This window comes from Leuciscus leuciscus (assembly GCF_965113295.1).
Source record: "Leuciscus leuciscus genome assembly, chromosome: 7".
NCBI classification, from domain to species: domain Eukaryota; kingdom Metazoa; phylum Chordata; class Actinopteri; order Cypriniformes; family Leuciscidae; genus Leuciscus; species Leuciscus leuciscus.
In genome coordinates, this window is record NC_138731.1 from 1,145,303 (window position 1) to 1,173,256 (window position 27,954).

The 27,954-nt window shown below is 42.7% G+C and overlaps 1 protein-coding gene across 1 annotated transcript; it reads right to left on the reverse strand.

Annotated features, from left to right (window-relative positions):
* Positions 1-1,616: 1,616 nt before the first annotated feature.
* On the reverse strand, positions 1,617-27,924 carry LOC309502184 (high-affinity choline transporter 1). The gene is made up of 9 exons (XM_082174459.1): positions 27,649-27,924; positions 26,511-26,703; positions 18,014-18,127; positions 17,585-17,740; positions 17,358-17,506; positions 11,997-12,140; positions 11,265-11,418; positions 8,301-8,518; positions 1,617-5,709 (listed from the first exon to the last, which is right to left on the reverse strand). The coding sequence occupies exons 2-9, from the start codon at positions 26,692-26,694 to the stop codon at positions 5,047-5,049; spliced, it is 1,782 nt and encodes a 593-aa protein (XP_082030585.1). The 5' UTR covers positions 26,695-26,703; positions 27,649-27,924; the 3' UTR covers positions 1,617-5,046.
* Positions 27,925-27,954: the final 30 nt, after the last annotated feature.

Consider the following 27,954-nt stretch of genomic DNA (forward strand, 5'->3'; position numbering starts at 1 on the left):
ACGGTGACCCTAAACAGAGTCACTAGGAAGCAGGCCCATGGCGGAACCGAAGGAGGAAGGAGCCAGGATGTAGCCAGGAGCCCAACTGACTGAGGTAAAGCCGTGGTGGAGACAGGGGCTCGGCAGACCAGGGGAGCCGGAGACAGAGGGAGCAAGGACAACGGAGGAGCCAGAGGGAAGGAAGAGTCCAGTGAAGCCACAGGAGTGGAGGGACAAGGTGTAGCCGTAGGACTGGAAGTCCGTGGTGCATCCAGGGTGAAGACTGATCAAGACGGAGCCGGAGGGATGAGGGAGCCCGGCAGAGTCTGAGGGATGCCGGACCATGTGGATCTGATGGATCTACAGGCAGAGATGGAGTCAAGGGCTCGGAGACCTGAGGCATCGACACACCAGGGCGAAACTGGAAACCTTCGAGCCTAAGGCAGATTCAAGGTGAAGCCAGCAAAACATTATTGGTGCAGGGCGATGAAGCAGAGTTGGTGCTGGGTGACAAAACTGACTTAGTGATGGGTGATGAAACAGACTTGGTGCTGGAGGGGAAGTAGACTTGGAGTGGGCAGGATCAGTGCTGACGAAGGGCAAAGGGAACAGATGCTTTCCTATTCCTCACATATCACATTTGGGACTGAGCTCTGCACAATCACATCAGCCTCGGGAGGATGGGCAGGGCTCCACTCCATTCCCTTATACTCCACTAATATGCCCACTGGAACGGACATTGGTGCCGGCTCTCACACCTGGTTAGAGACCATTATTGGCTCCAGGACGAACATGGCCCCAGGGGTTAGGAAATGAATGAAATGACTCTTCGAACGTCCATCGTCTTCGGGCAGGCACGCTTTAGTCCGCTGATTAAGACCTGCCTGGAAAAACACACAGAGGCTGTCATTGGGAAAGTGGACAAGATGTTCTAGATGTGAAACCTCTGCATGTGCTCCTCGAGGGAGAGATCCCACTAGGAGAGGAGGAAGATCTGAACTAATGCTAGATTAATTCTGAGTCCGATCTTCTGTCACGCTGTGGTTTCAGCAAGGACGAGTAGAGGCTGGATCTAACTGCAACAGGAGATTTTAATGAGCAAAACATAGATTTAACACTCTCAGAACTTCAAAATACAAATACGCAGCAAACATAACAACCACTTCACTGAGGCAAGATCAAACCAAGAACACTTCAAACTAAGGGCTATACAAAGGATAATCAATGAAAGAAACAAGAAACAGGTGTGACAAATTAATCAAACAACGAATAAATATAGAAACCAATGCAAACAGAGAAAACGGAACAGGCAACGATGAAAAACTAAACTCACCTCAGACAAAACGTGACACTATCCTTCAGAGCAAATGTCCTGTAAACTACTTGACTGATGTCTCGCCTAAACTCGTCCATCCGCACTCATCTGCGGATCCTATACTCTGAAATCTGTGCAGTTATTGGTGTTTTGTAAGTTTGTTGGTAACAACGGAGCTTACGATCATAGTTTGCTAACAATGCTTTTGGGAATCTCCCCAGTCTTATTCTCCCCTGCAGCATCAGCTATACAATTATATCTGTTAGTTGCACTTCATGCACATGATTACATAAAAAAAATACACATAGCCAGTAATGCCAAACAATGTCATTTAATTCCTATAGCTGACATATTTATCACATTATTCAATAAATAAATAAATAAATAAATATTTCCAGAACTGTTTTAAAAATGTAACTTCTGATCTTGTATTCTGAAGCAGCTTTGCTTGATATAGCAGATATACATATACATCTACCACACAAAAATATATTTTTTACAACAACAGGTAAATACATAAATACAAGCAAAAATAGTTAGGTCACACAAATGATATTTCCTTCGTACACAGCTGTACTGCAAATATCTCATACTTGTACACACGCACGTACACACACACACACACACACACAAAGTGCTGTTAAAAAAGTGCTGTTTATCCTCTTAGCCTTTCATTCAGAATGTGTGCGAGAATCTAACATTTAGACAAAGTAAAATTATAGAATAAAAAAAGGAAATGTTTTTCATTCAGTGATCTAGGTGTAATTGAAGGTTAAATTTGTAGGATTTACGCACCATTAGTTTCTCCAACGATGCACTGTACTGTGGTTAAGACCAAAGAGACAAACAGCATTTTCATCTAAGCACTTTTTCCACTGTCTGTTTCACTCATATTTACTAAAGCTCACTGTTTGATATAATCTACAGCATATTTACACTCACAGTCAAGTCTAAACCGATACAGAGGCATGGCATGGTGTCAGGTTAGGCTGTCAAATAAAGAAATCAAGGCAACTTCAACACACTTGAACACATACAGTATCCCACAACACCATCCAAAGGACAAAAATACTCTATTTCTAAAGTAGTCAATATATTGACTTAAGTAGAATTAATTATATTGATATGCCATTGAGAAAAGCCCCTAAACGAAGACTCAACGATATTATTTTACCGTGTCAGATGAGAACATTGATTAGACATTACAGAAAGAGCTTTTACAAGTCAATATATTGTTCGTTTCACATTTGATGTGCATGTTTTTATTTTTTGCAATTAAACTAAACAATTCAACTGATTGTTTCTATCAATTCTGCTATTATTATCTTGTATGTACTGTATGTATACTCTCTTAAGAGTGAGAATGACCCCTTTACCTCAGGGTGAATTTTTACACAAATTACACATATCTGTAAGTGTTATTAAATGCTGCCATGAGTTCACACGATGAATGACGCAAGCCTCCATACAGCAGAGAGCTCGAGGACCAGCCGAGAAAACACTGTTCTTGCCAAAAGAAAAAAGTTTCCTGCACCTTTGCATTTGGACTTCAGCAAAACCCCAGAAAATTCACATGAATCCTAATGCGAATGTGAACGAGTCTCAGTAATTGAACATTAGTCTACCGCTGCCCTGCAATCCATCTGGCAATAGAGTAATCGGTGAGTCTGAAGTAGACCTGTGGGACGATCACTGCTTGACACTGACGCATGTCCTGCTGAAGCATTATGAACGTTTGAGAAGAATATACTGAAGGGCCAGGCCACACACACACACACACACACACACACACACACACACACACACACACACACACACACACACACACACACACACACATATACAGGTATGCTGTGGCCGCACAAATAAACATAAAACACAAAAACCCAACAAAGCAAGTCAACCAGCGAGACTCGTGTTTACTTGCTATAATTGTGCTTGGACCAGTGTAGCCAATGTGCCAATGAGTTTCTACATATCATAGCCAAATGCATTAAACATCTGTCCCAACCAAAGAGCTATGATGGGATTGCTGATTGAATCCACACAAAATATATCATAATATATTGTTATAACCTAGCTATGTGTTACTGGGTTGACATTGCCTTAAGGTTTATTCAAACTAATCACCTGAGTCTAGCCAGGCTTAACGTAATTACCAAACATGTTTTAGTGTAGATCCAAGCTTACTAATCCATCATTCTCTAATATTCATAGAGGAAATCCAGACAGCACACTGCAGCTTCAGCAAACACTGGAGCGAGACTAAATCAAGCTCAATGGCAGAATACAGCGAGACGACCCATCAGCTTGTGCCCTGCTGGCAGATTACTCTACATATATATATATACTGTATACTCAAGACTGCCACTGTGACTTTTATCAATAAAAGCTACATATTACATATTTCTCAGAAATGAGGTGGTACCGTTGCTGCTGCTCTGGAAGTAAAGAATAGAGACGCAGAGAATTCACATCAGATTCCTTCAAATAAATGTCCTGCATCTAATGACCAAAAGCCAAAATAACTAAGAGAAAAATATCAATAATACATACCCAGCGTTTTAGGAATATTTGAAAATGCTGTCATCATTTACTCACCCTAAATTCCAGCTCTTTCATGAAACAGAATGTTCAACTCTTTTTATGCAATGAAATTTCATAGGGACAGACGCTGTTAAGCTCAGTCTTGCAATATCTTTATGCAGCAAGTTTGAATATGAATGACATTTGAGAGTGAATAGTGACTTAAAAAAGATAATAAAAAATAAGAAGAGTGGATCAACTGTTTAGTTTTATGATGTAACTGCATAGTAGTTAAACTGCCCCATTATGCTACTGTAAAGGCCTCTGATTTAGTTTCTGAGTCTCCTACAACAAGGTCAAAAACACTGTAATTCTCTCACAATCTCCACTGCAGCGTCAGCTCTTTTCTCTCAGTGTCTGAAACGCTTCGATTGAAGATTCAGTCTCTCTAAGCCCCGCCTCTCTGAGAGCTGCTCTGCTCTGATTGGTCAGAAACCAAACGCTCATTATCATATCTAAATCTCAGCTCTTGATCACAGTGATACGAACAGTAACGATGGTGTAGGTTTCACCGTATCAATCTCTGAAAACAGCGTCTTCTCCACATGAACAACACAAACCAAACTCTTCCAGTCTCAGATACACTACAGTGTTTGAGGGCGGAGCTAAGAGACGCTGTTCAGCCTATCAAGACCACAGGCTGGCATTATGCAAATTAGGTACACACCTACACAGGTTCAGCAGGAAGTAAGACTGAATTACTGACGACTCGTTTCAGTTCAGAATCACTTCTTTCTTTTAGGAGACGATTATCTTTGATCTTTGAAACTTTGTGGATCTTTTACATTCACAAACAGCTGTATTAAACACCACATGAAAGGGAATATCCCAAAACGCACAATAGGGGCACTTTAAGACAGCTAATATTGGAATTGGAATATAGTGCGCATACTTTTCTATCATCTTTGGAGCTTGACAGCCACTGTTTGCTTTCACTGTATGCTAATGCGAGACATGAGGGCGAGTAACCATCAAAACAAGATTATTTACAGTAGCCAACGCTTTTGAAATCGTGTTGTTTTATAACAGTTGTATTCTGAGCAGAAAAAAAGTGAATAAACGTAAACTTGTTTCATACATACGATCAAAAGGTCACGTCACATTATGATAAATGTCCTACTAGTTTCGTCCCAGTGTTCCCTGCTGTGTCCTCGCCACTGTCATCCTCAACAGTCCCTCTGCTGGTGCTGGTTGTTTGCGTCTGGGCTGACGGTGTCCTCGTCCATCAGCACGTCTGTGTTCACGAACGTTCCCGCTAGAGAGCTTCCGTGCCTGGGCTTCACAGCAGCCAGCTCTGACAGAACGATGTTGTCGTGCGTGACGAGCGTCGTCTTGTCCATCGTCTCCTTGCTGTGTTTGGAAAGCACTGCGTCCAGGAAGTCGTACTTGGGCGAGAGCGTCCCACTCTCGAACAGGTATTTGGCCAGATAGGAGAAGGCGGCATTGCTCAGAAGCGACGCGAGCATGGAGACGGTCTTGTAGGGGAACCTCTGCTCCACGTAGCGCTCCACCTCCAGCGTCAGGCGGTGCTGCTTCTCCCGCGGCCGCCAGCCGGGATAGTAGATGAACGGAGGCAGCCGGAGGTACGGCTCCCCTCCACCGACCCGCAGCAGAAGCCCGAACACGTACCCCGCCACCGACCCGTAGGTGTTGGTGCCCTTGACGAACAGCACACAGAGCAGCTGAGGGAAGATGATGACGTACACCAGGTCCGAGCTCAGGTACCACAGGCCGTACACAGAGCCCGTCAGCAGGGCCATCGCCGTGGCCAGCGCTCCGAACACGAAGATGGTGATCCGCATCACCCACACGATCTCTCGGTCCGACGCCTGCCGGAGACACACACACGCAAGACATGACGTCAGGGCGGACCCGTTCACTGCGCTCGTGCCGTTATTGCCAACGACTCATCAGTGCACATTATTCGTAAACAATAAGGTACTCGAGGCTGTGCTGTATGGTGAAGAAGTCACGGCTGAGGGCGCTGTTAGGCACAACGCGAAGCGGAGTCAGACGTGACTTCTTCACCACACAGCACAGCCTCAAGTACCTTATTGATTTTATAAAATGGTTAACCCACAATACAAATATTAAAGCCAAAAAATATGTATCAACGCAACTTTCATCAAGTAAAATCACTAAAAGCCTTCCTTCCGCTGGAAAGAATAGTCCCAGCCTGACCGTGAACAGCAACAGGAGTTACTTTATTTCTCCATTAGATGGCGGCTGGTCTTTATGAGTGAGTCAGTCAGTTAGTCAGTAGAGAAGACTTTTATATTGAAAGGACTGAAACTTGTAAACAAGGAGAAGCAAGACGCAACTGATAAATGACTGTCACGTGAAAACCCCTTAACTTTTAAAAGGACAAGATATGACAATGGACATCCAAATGGATATGTTATTACGAATATAGGACTGACCTGAAGGAAAATGCTATATCCACTGTAAATGCAGGTACACTCGCTCACTCGATCTCTCACAGTACTCTATAGGCTTCAATGAACAATATCAATGAGAACAAACATAAGTTTAGGTTGCTGAGAGTGGTTGCTAGGGGTGTTGAGTAGTGATACATAGAAACGTAGAGTGAAGCGGTTTATCGTGAATAAAACACAGCTATCGACCAATCAGAATCAAGGACTGGAATTAACCGTTTTATAATATTGGTTAATGTTGAGACCTATCTGAACATCCAGGTCTGGCTCAATTCTTGACAAGTGAAGACTGAAAGAGTTGATGAAAGCTTAGTGATGGTGATGTTGAGGTCATGTGACTTCTGCTGTTTGTATTTATGCTCATAAAAGATGTGAATGAGAATTTTTTTTCTTTTTTTAAGACTGATGTGTGTAAAGTCCTTATCTCACGTCATTTTAATGATTGGTTTTCTTTAGCAAACACACACTGAGTGCACCTTAAACATCCAGTTTCACCCAGTGGAAGTAAACAGCATCGCAAACACAACAATTTTATGGAGTTGATATTGTGCCATAAATAAACAAACAAATCCAGCATTTTGCAAACAAACTCAATCTGCTTTGGAAAGGAAAACTCGACTCGCAAACAAACAGAAAGTAATGTGCAAGTACAAAGGTCAATCTGAGCGAAAATGCAGTGGAGTAACAAATATGTTTTGTGTTTTGCAAATATAAATAAATGAGCCTAGATGATATTTCACAAATAAATACAAACCATCCTGCAAACAAATACCAAATCTAGTGCATACAAATGCATATCTGTCTATTATGATTGTGAGACACTTGGTTTTTTATGAGATCTCTCGGCTCGATTTTCTCACAAATGCAGTTGAGCAACTTCCTCTTCTAGAACAGTAGATGGCGCTAAACTAGCGGATTAATTTAGCGCTAGTCTCCCGGGAGAAGCACTGATTTGAAACTTGTCTTTGCCAGAGCTGAGGAAAATGACTGGTGAACAGGTGTTTTTCTGTCTTACTTCATCTATAATTAACCTTTTGAGGTTTTCAAAATGTTTATTACATATCTAGACAGATTAGCACTTAGTAGCAATTCACTCTCTAGGATAGGGGCATCTATAAGCTGAAAGCTCTGCCGTTATATGTTGCTTTTTTACATTTTTGTAAAAACGTTACATTTACTGAACAAGTCTATTTTTTTTTGTTCTCCATAAATTAATGAGAAAGGAGGGTCCCACTTATTTATTTATTTAGTTGGAATGCAGTCAGCTTAACTGTTAATGTAATAAAATAATTCATGAACAAAACAAACAATAAAAAATTTCTGTTTGTTTGCGAGTCGAGTTTTCCTTTGCAAAGCAGATCAAGTTTGCAAAATGCTGGATTTGTTTGTTTAACTATGGCACAATATTAACTCCATACAATTTCACTTTTTTGCGAGTGATGCTGCCATCATAATCTTCAATATGATTTAGGATGTATACGCATTTGATCAGACAAAATGAATGTCACTGGCACAACATGAAGAACTGGGTGGCAGAAGACACTAGTGGTCTCGTTTTCTCTCTCTCTCTACAGGCTTTTTCTCTCCGTTTTCTTCACCACAGTATTTGTCATGCATGTTTTCCTGCAAAGCTTCTCCACTAGGGCTTTAAGAAACTGAGGCACACATTTCTGTAAAGCTGCCACATAATCAACTTCTGCCTTACCTTATCAACTTAAACCGTACCTCCGATCCAGACAGGTAAAACACTACAAACACCTTTTATATAGACCCAGACTGCAAAACATTGGCATCCATTTAATGTACAACACATCTCACTTTAAGCACACATTTGTTATGTATTGTAGGGTCACTCTGCTATTCAGTTTCTACCAATAATGTTCATATATACAAAATACATTTTGTTTTTGTTTTACATTGCTTTTACAGTACGTGCGCACAACTGAATAAGACCCATAAGTGGAGTAATGGCATTAAGAACTCACGGACTGGCGGAAAGCGAGCTGGTAAATGTTGCGAGCGAACATGGAGCTGGCGGAGAGGATGGAGGAGTCGGCGGAGGACATGACGGCGGCGGAGACGGCTCCCAGACCGAAGAAAGAGACGGCGGGCGGGCAGAGGTGCTGGAGCACGATGGGCAGAATCATGTCCGACTCGTCCTTCTCCACCGGAGGAACCGGCCCGTACGACGTCTGGTTCCAGTCTGATGACACACACACACACACACACACAGTAGAAGCTTTAAAGGAGGAGTTCACTTCAGAATTAAAATCTCCTGATAGTTTACTCTCCCCCTCGTCATCCGAGATGTTCATGTCTTTCTTTCTTCAGTGGAAAAGAAATGAAGGTTTTTGAGGAAAACATTCCAGTTTTCCTCCATATAGTGTCTTCAATGGGGTTCAACGGGCTGAAGGTCCAGATGTGAGTTTCAGTGCAGCTTCAAAGTCTCGACACGATCCAGCCGAGGAATAAGAGTCTTATCTAGACAAACCAGCCGACATTTTATAACAAAATAAACATTTATATACTTTTAACCACAAATGCTCTGACCCCGTGTTTACAAAGCGAACGTGGAAAGAGAAAATGAGATGGAGTTTTTCGCTCTACATTTTTGAACCGGAGCACACGTGACCTTTCAACGTGATTACGTAATGGGCCCTAGTTTAACGATCTGAAACACAAGTATCAAGCGCGAAACGCAAGTAACTTTGTGGGCGGATCTCGACGCAAATCTAAAATGTGTTGGTCTGAAGTAGCTTCATTACTCATAGGTGTGGTTTGGGCGTAACGTGAAATAAACCAATCAGAGCATCATCTCACATTCCCTTTAAGAGCAGGCGCGCTTGTTCCATGGCGGATTGCTATTATAACGGCGGATTTGCCAGACGCACGCCAGGAGCGGTTCACAGCCGAGGAGACCGACGTTCTCGTCAGGGCCGTAAAACACAGAGAAGTGACATTGGGGATGGAGAAACACACCCAAATTAGCTTCGGTTAAACAGGCGTATGATAATTTGGGTAAATGTGTAAGCTAGATTTATGCCTATTTTTTCACATCTTCATGGACACAACAATGATTTCCCTCGTGTGGAATATTTTTCCCTGTAATAATGTATGGTTTTCTAAAAATGAGAACTGCTGTGTCTGTGTAGATGAGAGAAGCAAAGTGTGTGTGTGTTGTGCACACGCTACATTATGGCCAAGCATGCGCCCTTAAAATAGCATCTGAATAACATGCGCAACGTGCCACTGACTTTAGACTAGGTTTCTCCTGGTCTGTGGCGGAATTGTTTTCTGAAACTGCAAAATAGCTCCAGGGAACGTTTGCGCCGGAACACGCCTCCTCTTTTCGCTGAACCGCCCCCGGGAGCGCAAGTTCATTCCCTAGTTTACCGACGTGCGTCTGTGGAGGGAAAAGTCCGCTGTGCGTCGGGTGCAAAATAGGAATGATACATGCGTCGCTGTACAAAGTCTATTGCGCTGGGTGTAAGATAGGGCCCAATGTGTGTAAGGATAAACTTTATTTGTCCCCGAAGGGAAGTTTATCTTGGGCAAAGTGCTACAGTATTACTCTGACCATACAATAACAACCAAGCAAACAACACAGTTAAAACATTTAAAAAAAACATACATTAAAACACAACAGTGTATAAACATAAAATACAAGATATGTAAAGTGCCTAACACAGTAAAGTGCTAATGTGCAATAGGTGCGTTGTTCTTGGTCAAATTCAGCAGTTTTATCGAGGCAGGAACAAATGAAAGCTTCAGTCTATTATTTTTTACAGATTGGCATTCTCAGTCTCTTTCCTGACGGCAGCGGCTGGTTAGTATTCGCTAAAAAGAGGATGTGTGGATCATCACAGCTAGTGCAAGACCAGCCTTTGTGGTTAAAAGTATATAAATGTTTATTTTGTTATAAAATGTCGGCTGGTTTGTCTAGATAAGACTCTTATTCCTCGGCTGGATCGTGTCGAGACTTTGAAGCTGCACTGAAACTCACATCTGGACCTTCAGCCCGTTGGACCCCATTGAAGACACTATATGGAGAACAATCCTGAAATGTTTTCCTCAAAAACCTTCATTTCTTTTCCACTGAAGAAAGAAAGACATGAACATCTCGGATGACGAGGGTGAGAGAAAATTAATAAGTTTTAATTCTGAAGTGAACTAATCCTTTAATTATATATTACTGTATGCAGTATAAAATAAACATTCTATGGCCTGATTTAACTGTACAAGATGTAATGACTTTTGTAAATCAGTCTTCATTCAGTAAACATCTGCTGATTAACTGAGACTCTGCGATCAACAACATTAATGAAGTCCCAGTAGATTCAGAGAAACTCCGGGAACATTCCTGACAGCAGCATCTGGAATCAGCAGCCCGTCAATCCCTGATCTCAGAGCTGCTCGCACTGATGCCTTCTGCCATGGACTGTGTATAACAGTGGCGTAGTGTGCGTGACGTCACCCGTATGCTTCTGAAGAGCGTTTCTGAAGCCCAAAGTAGCGCTGTCACCATCTTGGCAGTGCGTCACTCCCGGATAAACGAAAATTGGCAAAGAGGCGAGATTATCTGAGGTGACATGATGCTAATGCTAGCAGACAAGCGGCTAGTAGTGACATCAGCGGCAATCCACCTGTCACTCAAGTGGCCACGCCCTTAATTATGCAGAAATTTAAGGAGCAATATCATTTAAACGGATGAGTTATAAAAATATTCACCCCCTCACAGTCGTCATGAAGGGGAACATTAGCTATATAGACCAAAACCACTTTTTGCACCAGATTGTAAACATGTGTTTTTCTGCTGTAAAGTTGGGCATTTAAACATGGAGGTTTATGGGATTAAGTCTCTTCTGCAGCCGGCCTCTAGTGGCCAGTCGATGAACTGCAGTTTAAGTCACTTCCGTGTGAGATTGAAGAGAGAGAGGAAAGGTGTCTACCTGTGGAAGCCCCGATGGCCCCGATCAGGACAGACGGGATGGCCATGACGAGACAGCCGAAAGCGGCCAGGAACGACAGGACTTGAGCATAACTAGCCGAGGAGGCAGAGAGAACCCGCTGGAAATACACCTGCCACGGGATCCCGCCCAGCATCTGCACACACACACACACACACACACTGAGACAGCAGCAGGATTGGGTCGTCAGCCGGACTCCACTAACCCTACACAGATACCAATAGAGTACGGGATATGATTTTCAGCACTATCAGTGTTAGATGGTTGTGGAAACTGTTAAAAGAATGACAAAATGCAGGAAGATGCAAGTGATTGTGTTACAAATCCTACAGTAAAGTAAAAATTCTCAGTGGAATTTTCATGCAATAAAGTGTGTGTGTGTGTGAGTATCAGTGTGTGTGTGTGTGTGTGTGTCTGTGTGTGTGTGTGTGTGTGTGTGTTGATGATTGTATCAGTGAGTGTGTGTGTGTGTGTGTGTGTGTGTGTGTGTGTGTGTGTGTGTGTGGGTGAGTGTGAGTAAGTGCGTGTGTATGCATGTGTGTCTGTGTGTCAGGGTGTGTGTGCGTGTGCGTGTGCGTGTGCGTGTGCGTGTGCGTGTGTGTGTGTGTGAGTGTGTGTTTGAGTGGAATTTAAAATGAACCAGAACTCTTCCGTCTCATGCACGGATGTAAACCCATCACTGGGAAGCATATGTTAGCACACACACATACGTACGAGCAGGCAGAAGTTATCGGCCCATATCCAGCCGTCGGACGGGTCGATCTCTCCGAGCCACGGAGGCTGAAACACTGCGGTGACGGCGGTCACTCCGATGTCCGACACGGCAGGACTGGACAGAGCAAACGGCACACTGATCCACTGGAGAAACACAATCACACACGTTCAGGGATGTCACTCTCTCAATGATCATCAACCTGACCAGATTAACATCAATACTGTGGCGTATTACAGATGGATGCCATGAAATCATGGTGCAGATTATTTCATTCTCTAATAACCAACCCATCCGCCCAGTTGCTCTATTTTTTTTTTTATATATAAAAAGACAGAAAGCACGAGATGAATTAATAGTCGCATGGTAAATTCATGTTTGTTACTGCCTTTCTTTTTTTTTTTGCAATTAAATGTTCAGTTATTAGCGATCACAAAACTGGCTGATATGAGTTTTCAAAGGAAGACTCTCATAAACTAAATGCAACCTAATATAATTCCATTGGTAGTTTTAAGCAGAAGTTTGTATTTGTATCTAGAACGATGATGCAAGAGAAATTATTAATAAAAACTGTTGATAAACACAGAAAATGTTCCTCGGTCTTTATAAAACGTACAGCTCTATATTGCTTTTATCAAGGATTTACAATAATCCCATAATCCAGCAACACATTAGACTGCATGTTAATTCACTGTGCGTTTAATTCAGAAACTTCATACATTTACATTACTTTAATTTCGGGGACAAAACGAGCAAAAACAACTAGAGACTAAAAGGTACTTTATGGCCTAAAAACACAGATTGTCTCACACTCCTGCTATTGACAAAGAAACACACTGCAAAAATCATGTTCTTAATCAGTATTTTTGTCTTGTTTTCCAGTACAAAACCTGAGCTGCGTCGAAACACTGTGGGAACGCCCCTGCGTGAGTGCGTCATGAAGCACGTATGGAAGCAGGAACGGAACGCCATAGGCGGGTGATGTCACAGACCCGGAAACTATAAAGCACACCTGAACCAAACAGCGTCAGCTTCTGTGGCCCTGTCCCAAATGGCGCACTTCATGCAGACTTTCGGTCTTGTGGACTTGAATTGCGCGTGCTCGCTGAGTCTACGAGTCCGTAGGCCGTCCCATTCAGCATTTTACCGCTCTGAAGTGTGCTCAGCAGCGCCCCCTTTGTACCCTTGAAGCGGTCTTCCACGAAGCCCGCATAGAAGCAGGCTCCACGCACTTTAACTACCCAGGAATCCTTGCGAAAGGCCAATCAGACAACAGATGGGAGGAGATTTCACTCACGGATAATTGTTGACATGGCTGAGAAGAAAATATTACTGTTTTTATGACCTAAATGTACATTTTACCAGTTGTTACCTACAGTTTATACAAACATTATGGTCATCGAGCAGTGGTTGATGTCTCAAACATAATAATAGCGCGTTTAATAATATGATCGCATTATGATTCATTAAATAAATAGAACCGAATGTCAGGGCTTCACTGAGTCATATGTAAACATAGTATGAATATTGAAACCTGTAAATTGAAAAAATTATGTTTAAATTATGTTTTAAAATTGTTATCTTAGTTCAAATGGAACATTATGTATTTTTATGTTCAACTGTATACATCATTTAAATAAGCATGATGTATCTATTGTCTAATGCCCAGGTGATATGCACAATATCAAAATATAGAACTGTAAAATTAGGCTGTGTAGTTGACATGGAGATAAGACGTCGGAGCGCAAAAATTTGATTTCTCCTGTCCAACAACAACCAGACCGTTATTTCCGGCATGCCGATCGAGTCTGTCCCAAAAATACCTCTCAATGCGCCCTCGTGGACTCGCACCAAGGGCCCTATAGGTCTGCACTACATGACGTCACCAAAGTGTGGACTCTGAGGAAGTCCACAAGTCCGGAGTGTGCCATTTGGGACAGGGCCTGTGTCTTCAGCAAGCGCTCTGTGTGTGAATACTTTTTTATTTATTTTTTATTTATTTATTTTTTAGAAAAGGGACAGTGTACATTAATTAACATTCATAAATGTAAATGTACCCAAATTAGCCCGAAGGCTAGTTTTCATTGGTAGTCCCTTTGCCAGATGTTATTAGGCTCTAAACTAGAAAAAAGGGTTAAACATTACAACAATACACTACAACAATCATAAAACTAGAACTTGTAAGCACCTCTGTAAAATAAAATTAAACATATTATACAAAAAGACTATATATATATATATATATATATATATATATATATATATATATATATATTGTCAGGATTCCATCTCCACCACCACACTCATCATCACCTCCACCCACTCATTCTCTTTCTTCGCCCTCTCATCCAGTCACCCGTTCATTATCCCCGGATTACTAATCACTGTCACCTGTGTCCCATCACCAGCACTCCCTTTATAAGGGGCACTCTCCCTGCAGTCACTTGTCTGGTCTCGTCATTACATGACTCACAGACTCCCCACTCACTTACCTGGATACCTACCTGTCGCTATTCCACATCCTTCTGCCAGTACGCCTCATCCTGTCGCCAGTTCGCCTTCCACTTCAGCCTTCCATCCTGGGTATTCTACAAGAGAGAGAAAGACAAAGACTTTACCAATCAGCTAAGCATTCACTGTTATTTCTGTGTTGCTGTTACCCACCATCTTTCTGCATCTCCGTTCATTCTGCAATTAAAAGAGTTAAAACTTACCATCTTGTCTGCTTCCTCTGTAAACCCTAACATATATATGTATGTATTTATAAATAAATATATATATATATATATATACATATACACAATAAAAAAAAGATATATTTTTATGAGTTAAATATGACTGATTAGGTCTATTATAAATAAAATTAATAATACGATTAATAATAATAATAATAGAGGAGCAGCATTAATGTTCACAATGTTGGTTATGAAGAAGCCATTTCTTAAGATTAAGCTTAAAAGAGTTAAATGATGAGCACTTTCATTTTTAAATGAAAAAACAGTTTGACCAAACGATGTTTTCCTACATAGAATTATACAATCCGCTCTAATTGCACCTCTTGTTATTCTGTTTTCAATAGATTTAAATTTAATAAAATCAGCCAAAGGAGGAGGAGCCAAACCATGCATAATCTTATGAACTAAACAAACATTGACTCTGGTGTTTTTGTCTGTCCTCAGAAGTTGCTAGGCAGAAGTTTTTCACCACATACATATAAAAGAAAAAACGATATAATGGCGAGCGAACAGCATTTTAGGAAGAATGTGCACTCGTTATCTCACGGGTGGGGATACACACCAACTATGTGTTGTTTGTTTGGGAGTGCAGGATGCCCAGTCGGCTCTCAAGGGTGCTGAATTGTGAGCGGCTATCATTGAGAACGCTGCACTCCTGCCTATCGCTCTTTGAGGAGGGCGGTTCGGCTCGCGTTCCCCGTGGCTCGGGTCCCGCTTCTGCCGGCCCGTGCTGGGAGCTCCTTGTCATCGCGTCACACTTACGACGGATGCATCTCTCACGGGTTGGGGGGCGATCATGAGTGGTCATCCAGCTCAGGGTCTGTGGCAGGACCATCATCTCTCGTGGCATTTAAATTGTCTAGAAATGTTGGTGGTGTTCCAGGCTCTAAAACACTTCCTCACAGACCTGAGGGGTCATCATGTGCTTGTTCGTTCAGACAACACATCGGTGGTCTCACATATAAACCATCAGGGGGTTCTGCGATCGCGCCCCTTATACAAGCTGGCTCACCAGATCCTCCTGTGGGCCCAAGGGCAGTTGCTCTCTCTAAAGGCAGTTTACATCCCTGGGTATTTAAATCGGGAAGCAGACATCCTGTTCTGGAGAGAGTTCGCCAGGACGGGGGTAGTCCCGTTCTGGCCGGCCCGAGTATGGTTCTCGGACCTAGTGTCTCTCCGCGATGGCTCTCCTCTGGAGATTCCGATCAGGAGGGATCTACTCTCACTGGCGAGTGGGACAATCCTTCACCCCCGACCAGAACTGTGGAAGCTGTGGGCCTGGCCTCTGAGGGGGCCCAGCTCATAAGTTCTGGTCTCTCAACTGAGGTTGTTGAGACCATCCTCCACTCTAGAGCTCCGTCCACAAAGAAACTCTAAGCCTTTAAGTGGAGATTATTCACTTCCTGGTGTGCAGAGCACCAGCTGAACCCGGTTAACTGCCCAGTGGGTGCAGTGCTGGAGTTCTTGCAGGAGCGCTTCTCTACAGGGTTATCCCCCTTCACACTGAAGGTGTGCATGGTGGCCTTAGCTGCCTACCACGTCCCTTTGAGTGGAGTATCTTTGGGGAGACACCCACTAAAAACTCCGCACGAGGGTACCGACTTGTGATTTGGCTATTGTTTTAGAAGGCCTCTCTCTAGCTCCGATTGGAGTGGAGACATTCAAGCACTTTCGGGATTTCCCTTGTGCCTGGAATTTTCGCCTGGCATGGTGAAGGCCTTTCTTCACCTGAGGCCGGGCTATGTTCCTAAGGTCCCTACTCACATTGTTAGACCAATAGTACTGCAGGCTTTCTATCCTCCTCCTTTTCTGACGTCAGACCAAGAGAAGCTAAATCTGCTCTGCCCGGTGAGGGCACTAGATGCTCATGTCCACAGAGCTGCCCTTGTGGAATTTGCTTCGGGTCACCCAGGAAAGGGTACCTTGCATCTAAGCAGAGAATGAGCAAGTGGGTGGTCGAGGATATCTCACTTTCTCATGAATCGGCTGGTCAGCCTTCACCTTTGGCTGTACGAGCTCACTCGACTAAGAGTATGACTGCTTCTAAAGCTTTACTGTCAGGAGTTTCCCTCCAGGATGAATGTGAGGCGGCAGGCTGGTCCTCATTGCACACAGTCGTGAGGTTTTATGATCTTGACTTCAGCTCCACTCCAGGGGCGCATGTGCGTCTAAATGTGCGCACTGACTTCACACGGATGGACAGCGAGGGGATTGCTCTTATGGCAGCGAGGGTATTAACGTTCCCACAGCGTTTCGACGCAGCTTGAGTTCCCCTGAAAGGGAAAATCTCGGTTACGTATGTAACCCTGGTTCCCTGAAGAGGGAACGAGACTCTGTGTCGCCCAGCCATACTCCCTGCATGCCCGTGATCGACTTGCTTCAGCCTAACAGAAGCTAGTGCTGTTTGATTCAGGTGTGCTTTATAGTTTCCTGGTCGATGACGTCACCTGCCTATGACGCTCCGTCTCGCCACTGGACTGATTCCATACATGCTTCATGACGCAATCACGCAGGGGCGTTCCCACAGCGTTTCGACACAACTTTACGTTCCCTCTTCGGGGAACTAGGGTTACATACGTAAATGAGACGTTATATTTTCTGTCGTACAAGTTTGTAGAGAAGGCTCACCAAACCCAGAAAAATGCAGAAGAGTTGGACGACATCAGTGTAGGCTACAGAGTACAGTCCTCCGACCAGTGTGTAGAAGACCGCGATCAGCGCCGAGATCACCACAGACACGTTGATGTTGATGTCCACGATCACGCTGAGCGTCGCCCCTGTGCAGAGGATGAGGGTGAGACACACTGAAGACTGATGGAGGCTGGAGCTTCACCTGTGTGTGTGTGTGTGCTCACCCAGCGCTGACAGGATGGCCGCTGACCAGAACATCTCTCCCAATAACGCAGGGATGAAGAGCAGGCCGCCCATCCTCTTCCCGTAGAGCTGCTGGAACGGGTCCAGCATGGTCACATATCCTCGGGAGCGCATGGGCTTGGCGAAGAACAGCCCGCCTGAGAGAGAGAGAGAGAGAGAGAGAGAGAGAAAGAGAGAGAGAGAGCAGCTCACGGTCAGAACCACAGCAGGACAGGAGATCATACGCTGGAGAGTGGCTCTGAAAACTGGCCTGACAAGATTTATTCTTTTGTGTTTTACAGAATCTTGTATCTGAGCTCAAAGCTCACAGACACAAATCTCTCATTTTCACTCCAGTGAGGTGCTGAATGTGGTAATACACTTTTAAATGCATGAATTATGATGGACTGATCAGTGTAAAAGCGCCTCACCCACGACCAGACTGAGCGCGTATCCGAATGGAGCCTGAGCCCAAGCCAAGCCGGAGCCAGGCAAATACACAGACTCCGCTGTGCCGTTGATGTAGCCGCCGCCCACCCATGTAGCTGCAGACAGAGACACATCATCAACACACACATATGGTCATCAACACACACACACTCTCTCACACACACACGCGAGGTAAAAGAGCACAAGCAGAACATCTACGAGACAAGCCAGATTCCGCCATATCTTTATGTACACAATAATATTTTTTTACATTGTAATCCTTTTATTTTAAATATTTGGCATGTTTGTGTGCTGCTGTGTGTCCCTGTGTGTTTAATAAGCAGAGTGTACGCGTTGTGGACCCGCCTATAGGTGCACATTACTTACGCGCTCATTAAATAACAAAATAAATATTGCGGCCATTGACTTTAGACCAGGTTTCAGTCGGTCAGTGGCTCAGTCTATTTCTGTTGCCTCAAAATACCAACGCTCCAACAATGCGCCAGAACACACACTCGTTTTCAGACCAGCAGCCCATGGGTGCACAAATGGGCGCAAATGCATTTGCTATTTAAACAACGTGGCGCAGGACGTGAAAATGAAAACTGCGCCAGACTGAAACTAGCAAAACACACTTGCGTAGCTCCGTCACTGCATTGCGCCGTGTGTAAGATAGGGCCCACAGTCATCAGCACACACACACTGACACACACACACTGACACAGTCATCAACACACAGTCATCAACACACACACACACACACACACACACACACACACACACACACACACACACACACACACACACACACACACACACACACACACACACACACACACACACACACACACACACACACAGACTCAATCAACAACAGATTCACACTCACTCACACACATACACACTGACACTGTGTGAGTGTGTGTATGTTTGAGTGTGTGTGTGTGTGTGTGTGTGTGTGTGTGTGTGTGTGTGTGTGTGTGTGTGTTTGAGTTTGTGTGTGTGTGTGTGTGTGTGTGTGTGTGTGTGTGTGTGTGTGTGTCGGTTTGTGTAATTGTGTGTGTGTGTGTGTGTGTGTGTGTGTGTGTCAGTGACTGTGTATGTGAGAGTGTGTTCTTAAGCAGCTCTATACGCCACACATTCTATACGATATTCCTTGATTATTTCATTCATTTTTAATATCCTAATTAACCGAACAGAACAAGTTAATGGCTTTCTTGAACTTTCAGTTTCTAATTAGCATATTAAGGAGAAAGGAAGAAAGAAAACTTATAATTAAACAATTTCAGTAACACTTTACTTAAAGCCTTTATAAAATGCATTATAAAAGTAGCTTGAATGCATTAATTCTGCAGCTTATAATGCACTGTATGTGTTGCAGAGGAGGCTCCCATACCGCCTCCTCTGTAATTCCTCCCTGACAGTGGAGGCGCTAGATGGCCGACCCCTCGGAGAAGGAAAATTTCACCGTCTCACCGAAGAAGTCAAAATGCACAATGGTACCCTGCACTCTGAATCAAGTTTTACGTCATCCATGCTCCTCACTCCATCATTCTCAGTCTACCCTGATTACGCACCCATAATCCTCACATCTCTTGGAGAGAGGGCCAAATCATTCAATGGGATACCACCTGTCAAGATTGCGGCCTGTCTAAAGTCTCTCGAGTTTCACGTCACATCTCAGAGTCTCAGATCCTGAAGAGTTAAACTTACCATCCGAGTATGCAGATATTTATATTTATATTTATATTTATTCATTTAGCTGACGCTTTTATACAAAGCGACTTACAATTGCTATATATGTCAGAGGTCGCACGCCTCTGGAGCAACTAGGGGTTAAGTGTCTTGCTCAGGGACACATTGGTGTCTCACAGTGGATTCGAACCCGGGTCTCTCACACCAAAGGCATGTGTCTTATCCATTGCGCCACCACCACCCCCACAACCTTCATTAAGGAAAAAGCTTCTCAACTCCCTTAACGCTGCTCACTTGACTGTGCCATAGATATCATTCCCGGTACCACACCTCACAAGGGAAGGATATTTCCTTGGTCTCAACCCGAATCCGAGGCCATGTAACACTATACTGAAGAAGAACTAGCCAAGGGTTTTATCAGACCCTCAACTTCACCGGCAGCCACCGGATTGTTCTTTGTGAAAAAGAAAGATGGAGGTTTACAACCATGTATTGACTGTCGTGGACTGAATGACAACACAGTCAAGTTCAGGTACCCATTACCTCTTGTTCCAGCCGCCTTAGAACAGCTCCGCCAAGCCAAGTGCTATACTAAACTGGATCTACGCAACGCTTTTAACCTGATTTGTATCCGCGAGGGAGATGAGTGGAAAACTGCATTCTCAACCACTAGTGGCCACTATGAGTACTTGGTTATGCCCTTCGGCCTAGCTATCAGTCCATCCGTGTTCCAGTCATTCATGAATGACATCTTTCGGGACATGCTGGATAGATAGGTAATCGCATACATCGACGATATCTTAATCTACTCAAACTCATGTCAGGCTAGTCCTGAAATGCCTCATGCATTACCAACTCTACGCCAAAGCTGAAAAATGTGAGTTTCATCAAACAAGCACGTCGTTCTTGGGATATGTTATCAGTCAGGAGGGGGTAGCCATGGATAAAAGGAAGGTCAAGGCGGTCTTGGACTGGCCATTACTCCAAACTGTCAAAGAACTACAACGTTTCCTGGGGTTTGCAAACTTTTACAGGTATTTTATCAGAAACTTCAGGGCTGTTGCCGCTCCCTTAACCGCTATGACTAAACGTCACACTGCCCGTCTGAACTGGTCCACAGAGTCACGTCAAGCATTCAATGAGCTAAGAAGTAAGAACACGATTCACGTCAGCTCCCATTCTACGACATCCAGATCCCGAATGACAATAAATTGTGGAGGTAGATGCCTCCAACACAGGGGTAGGAGCAATATTATCACAACGTCAAGGTAATCCAGCGAAGATGTACCCATGTGCTTTCTTTTCCCGAAAATGAACATCCGCTGTAACTACGACGTGGGCAATCGTGAACTGTTGGCCATGAACCTGGCCCCTAGAAGTGTGGCGACGCTGGAGGGAGCAACTCAACCATTTATCATTCTCACTGACCACAAGACTCTCGAGTATCTCCAATCAGCCAAACGTCTGAATCCCTGTCAAGCCAGATGAGCATTGTTCTTCACAAGATTTCATTTTACTGTGACCTATCGACTGGGCACCAGGAACATTAAAGCCGACGCTCTCTCTCGTCAAAGAGAATAGACAGTTCAAACCTCCACCAAAGATAACATCATTCCAGAAAACCTGCTGATGGCACCAGTACAATGGGATATCATCACAGAGATCGAACAATCCAACCTGCAAGTGACACCTCCCTCCGAATGCCCAGCAAACTTTCTTTTCGTCCAACCTCCTGCATCCACGACTCCTCAATCAGGTACTGCTCCGAAGTACAACCCCGGCCAATGGGTTTGGCTTTCCACCAGAGACCTAAGACTCCGACTTCCATGCCGCAAACTCAGTCCCAGGTATATTGGCCCGTTCCAAATTATTAGACAGATTTCTCCTGTAGTATTTCGATTAGACATACCCGCTAATTACCATATTTCTCCCATATTTCTCCCATATTTCTCCCACATTCCATGTTTCCCTACTGAAACCTGCCGGTGGTCCAAGAGGAGTGCCGGAGGAGGGAGCCATATCACAGACTCCCCCACCTATCCTGATTGACGACGAGGAGGCATATCGTGCGCACGAGTTGCTCGACTCCAGACGCCGGGGCAACATTCTCCAGTACCTGGTCGACTGGGAGGGTCGACGGGTCCGGAGGAGTGATCCTGGGTCAACTCTGGGGATATCTTAGATCTCACACTCACTGAGGAGTTTCACCGGACAATTCCGGAGAAACCGGCCCTTCGACCTCGTGGAAGACCCCGGCGTCGTCTGCCTCCTCGCGTCAGGATCCGCTCGCAGGGGGAGGGCTCTGTTACAGAGGAGTTTCCTTGTTTATCTTGTTTCTGATTGTTCGCCGCCTGCCCCGACCTGGATTGTTTATTGGATCTTGCTTCTTGCAGCCTGCCTTGACCTCTGCCTGTCATTCTGGTTTGTCTCTGCATTGTCTCCATTGCCCTGTCTGCTGTTGATTATCCTGCCTGTTTGACTATTCTTAAAGGGGTGATAGAATGCAAAACCAAGTTTACCTCGGCATAGTTGAATCACAGCAGCTCGGTGGGTAAAATGGCCATAAACAGAATCTCAAAATCCTGTCACCTCCTTAATATGAAAATCTCTTTAAACTGCAGCTGTTAAACGGTCGGATCTCAAATCAGCTCAGATGTTACGTAACACTTGGGGGAATTCCTTATTTGGATCTGGTCTGTACCTTTGCACACAACCCATAAATTTGCATACACACAGCCCACTTTCTGGGCCCAGGAATATCAATGGTGGTCGAGAAGTCAGACACAGTTTAGCCGGAACGCTAAGTTTACTGCTTCTGCAATGATCAAAAATGCTGGCAGTGGCTGGCAAAAAAAAACAAAAAAAAACACTGGCGGGGAAAGAGTTAACATAGCGGTCAAATAAACAGCTTGCACACAAACCACTAAGCCCAGCAAGAGAGCAACGGGTTAACAATGCGTTCCCTGTTGTATTGCATGTTAAACGGAGAGGCTTTGCTGACCAGGTGCTCGTGCAGGTCCGGTACCATTCACTGTGTCACAGCGTCGCTCTCTCAAGGCCCGCGCCACAATTTAATATTCCGTTGAATCGGTCAGCGAGGCCGCAGATGCACTGGCCAGCACATCCAGCTCTGTGCTACCGAGGGAAAAACTCCCAACTGCACAGGGGAAGCAGCCCAAAACTCTGTTCGCACCCGTGGGAGCGTGCACACCGTCACTTGGCTGAAGTCTCTGCCGTGCATTGCCTAAATGCGGCGCATGCTTGTCTAACCGCACGACCCGTGAGATATATAAATAAAATAAAGGCCTATTCCCCCCCTCACTTAAATTTATATGTGATAATACCACACAACAATAGCACACATTGTGTTTTAAGGTGCTGATTCAGGCTCAAACATATATGGTTGCACACCTAACGTCTCCATGGTTCACCTCCAGTGAGTGCTGCCAATCTTCATTGGGCATGTTGCGTCTTTGCTTTGGAGGTTCCTCGTTGTAAACCAACCAATCAGCGTGCAGCTCATCTAAATATTCATGAGCATACCATAAAAGGGAGCTTGTTTCATTCTGGGGCTATTTCTCAGGGTCAACAAACAACCAAATTCAGAATCTGCTAATATTATAATGCATTTTACCTTTGGTCATAATTATTTATGAACAGATATAATGTATTATAGAGTACATTATGAATATGATGCATAATACATAAAGGCTTTAATTAAAGTTTAATCATAATTTCTAAGAAGAAACTATTTTCTTTAATTTTTTAAACAATTTGCTGTTCTTGCTTTGTATAGGCCTCCGACATCAACTAATGTATTTTTTGATCATCTAACTGACATTCTTAAAAAATGTGATGCGAAAGAAATACTTCTCATGGGGGATTTTAATATAAATTGGATCGATAAAAATGGTAGAAAAAAACTAAAGGAGATTACTCAAAAATGTAATTTAACACAAATGATTGAAAAGGCAACTCGGATTACTAAGACATCTCAAACGCTTATTGATTTAGTTTTTACTAACAAAATTGACCGTATCTGTAAAGTTTATAATTTAATAACAGGTCTTTCTGATCATAATTTAACATTGGTCGCAAGGAAACTGTCAAAAGCGCGCTACCGAAATTTAAATAAGGTTGATATTAATGAATCTGTACTCTATATTCCCAGGAAAGATATTGAGAAGTTTGATAATGAAATAAGAAAGTTCAATTGGTTTGAAATGGTAAATGATAAAGACAGTAATACAGCTTCTAGTGAGTTTATAAATATGTTTCAACAGCTTGTTTTTAAATATTCTAAAGGAAAAAAGGTAAAGCCTAATGGCAAAATCCCTCTACCTTGGTTAAATGATAATCTATGGAAATTGATGAGAACTCGAGATTCAGCATTAAAAAAGTCCCATAAAGCAATGTTTTTTCTGAATATAATTAAACAAGCAAAGGGCAATTCTAAACAACTTTGGCAAACTATAGACAAATTAACTGGAAAGATGCAAACTAAGAGCGGAATAATAGAGCTGAAAATAAATGACGAAAACCACAAGGATGGTCTAACAGTTTCAAACTATTTTAATAATTATTTTATTGATTCAGTTAATGAAATTATTCAACACGCCTCTGGATTGCCTCATCCTTGTTTATCACCTCAGCCCTCTATTTATGATTATGAGGTTTTGTCTTTTAAACACATTGATTATTCTAAAACAGATAAAATAATACAATCCTTATCTAACTCAAAAGCTAAAGATTTCTGGGGACTTGATAGCTCTCTCATTAAAAAACATAGGGAGATTTTAATACCAGCTATTACATATATTGTGAATAAATCTATTGATGAGAGTATCTTCCCCAGTGTCTTTAAAACAGCGGTTATAACCCCAATTTATAAATCTGGAAGCAAAAATGAAATAAGCAACTACAGGCCTATTAGTATATTGCCTGTAGCATCTAAAATTCGTGAGAAAGCTATTGTAGAGCAGTTAACTGATCACATTTACATTTATTCATTTAGCTGACGCTCTTATCCAAAGCGACTTACAATTGCTATATATGTCAGAGGTCGCACGCCTCTGGAGCAACTAGGGGTTAAGTGTCTTGCTCAGGGACACATTGGTGTCTCACAGTGGATTCGAACCCGGGTCTCTCACACCAAAGGCATGTGTCTTATCCATTGCGCCACCACCACCCTGATCACTTAGATTGTAATAATTTGTTGCACTCCATGCAGTTCGGTTTTAGACGTAACCATTCCACCGATGCAGCCTGCTGCTATCTGATAGAAAACATAAAGGCCGACTTGGACAGAGGGGGCACGGTGGGTGCCGTGTTTTTGGACTTGCGAAAAGCCTTCGACACGGTAAACCACTGTGTCCTCCTGTCTAAGCTTTCTAAGTATAATCTGTCCATGGAGACACTGCATTGGATACAATCATATCTTTCAAATCGGACGCAATGTGTGAGGGTAAAAAATGTATTGTCCTCTTTGAAGCCCGGCACAACTGGGGTCCCGCAAGGATCAATTCTGGGACCCTTGTTGTTCAGTATTTACATCAATGATCTCCCGGCTGTGTGCAAGGGCGTAGACATCATCATGTACGCAGATGATGCCGTCATCTACGTACATGGGAGGGATATTGAGCAAGTAGCCACTAAATTGTCCTCAGCCATGGACAAAATAAGTAATTGGCTTAAATCTTCTTGCTTAACACTAAATATGGAAAAAACTGTGGGAATGTATTTTGCTAAGTCCAATAAAGTTAAAGATATGCCTAACATCTATGTTAATGGACACAAAATTGACATTGTGACAGAGATAAAATATCTAGGTGTCCATTTGGACCGAACTCTAAGTTTTAAAAAACATATTAAAAGAATGTGCAATTCTATTAAATATAATATCTCCATCTTTAGACACATTAGGAATAGTTTGACAACAGAAGCATCTTTCATGTATTTTAATGCCATGATCTCTCCACACATCACCTACTGTTTGTCCTGTTGGTCTCAGGCCAACGAGACCACACTCAAACCGCTTAGATCGGTCTATAATCAGGCCTTAAAGGTGCTTGACAGAAAAGCCCCTCGCTATCATCACTGTAATATTCTCAGTAAATATAAAATATTAAGTTTTGATTTTTGATCCAGATAGTCTGAAATTATCTGTAGATCTGAATAATTTCTCTCGAAACTTAAAGAATTACATCCTCGATAACCAGTTGTGTCAGCATCAGTACATTTAAAGTCTACAAATGTAATATTGAAGTAAATGTTTTTGACTATGTTGTATATATATTAGGCTGTTATGGTTTTTTGATTAGTTTTTTTTTATTTATTTAATGTTTTAATATTGTGCACCTGCCCGGGGACTTCAGTTGGAAAATAGTCTTTGCTAACTCTGGTACAAAACATCTTTTCGTAAGATTAATGTATTTTGTACATTGTCCCTGACAAATAAACTAATACAATAAAATTAATAAAAATAAATAAAATAAAGTAAAATAAGAACCAAAATAACAAAAGGATTTACATTTTAATGTTGTATTCCTTGTTCAACACAAACAACTTCAGCAACTTCCTTTTTATTACCAAAAATCAATAAACAGTTTAACACACAACAGAAACACACAACAGTTTATAATACATAATTTCAGCAGTTTTGTATCTCAGCGCTGTTTCTGTATTATTGAGTAAAACACGCCACCATATTCGCATGATCAGCAAACAGCTCTAAAGTGATGAACGATGTTGGGGTTGAGGTTAGGGTTAAAGGTTAAAGGTGAAAGGTTAGAGAGGAACCCTCACCGGTCATGGTGAATCCTCCCACGAACAGGCCGATGTCTCTTCCTCCGACCATGATGGACTCGCTGCGGTCCGTTCCCGCTGAGATCCCGGAGTTCTTGTTCTTCCACGCCGCCCAGATCCCGACCGCCAGGATCAGCAGATAGAAGATGATGATGGCCAGCAGACCGTCCACGTGAATGGCCATCGTTCACTCCTGCACACACACACACACACACACACACACACACGCACTAATCAAATATAGTCTTTATTCAGACACCTTCAACCTTTCTCACATTATCTCGCTATAGTTTAGAAAACGGTACTAAAATATGAGCAGAACTCAGCTGATATTTGACTGGTTTTGTCCGTCCTTCTGTTATACTGTCTCACACATGAATTATGTTGAATATCTGTCAGCTGTTAAATTTAACTACACAATTAGATAATACCAGTTTAGCTCAACCAATCACCAAGCAATGCTTCATTTTGTTCAGTCTGTGTGTAAAAAGAGCATTAGCAATTAAAGAAAAAACACTTCAGCAAAACATGATCAGCTCAAAGTGTCCCATCATTTCTGCTCCCAAATGTTTATACATTTTACTTGTAGTCACTATATGAAGAATATTTGGTTATAATATGTTATTTTGCTCTCCTCACTCACATAAATGAACTATAGTGTCCTGCACACACTAGTAGAAAAATATCAAAAATGATATCTGGTGTCTGAATAATTTTTGGTTTGACTGTATATAAACAGTTACAGATTAATGCTGTTTATATCAGGTTAATGTTTAACTGTCTATATCAAATCAACTGTTTTAATGTTTTTACATATAAAACACATTTTACATACACAGAAAAAAAAGAAATACGCTACATAATACCCTATAGGATGAATATTTATTTATTTATTAGAAATAATTGAATTATCTGTTTATGCATCTACATAATGTTTTTGATCTGTCATAACACTTTAGTGTAAACAATAAAATTATTTAATCTTTGCATCCAAATGCAACTTGCTTTATTTGATTAGAAAAACAATTTCATTTAAAATTAAACAACAGTAAGAAGCAACAAGTAGGGGTACAGAGCACTGAAATTCGACTCTCTCTCTATAGTTAATAAACAGATAATCGTGATAATGTTTCTGTACCTGTGCAGAAGCTGGAGCTGAGCTCATCACTGGAGGATCTGCGCGTCTGGAGGAAACAGAAGAACTCACCGAGAACTGCTTTATACCGGGGCGCGCGCGCGGGCGCGGGGGCGAGCGCGGAGAACAGCATCCCGATCCATAAAGATCATACTAGTTCATTATTTAGTGAACCGCGTTCCCTTCTTCTTGTTATAACTACAGAAACATGATCCAGTCGTTTAGTCTATCTCTTTACCCGATCTTGTCTCCACCTAAAGGTCAAAAGGTAGAAGACAGTTTCACTCAAGCTACTCAACTTTTTTTTAA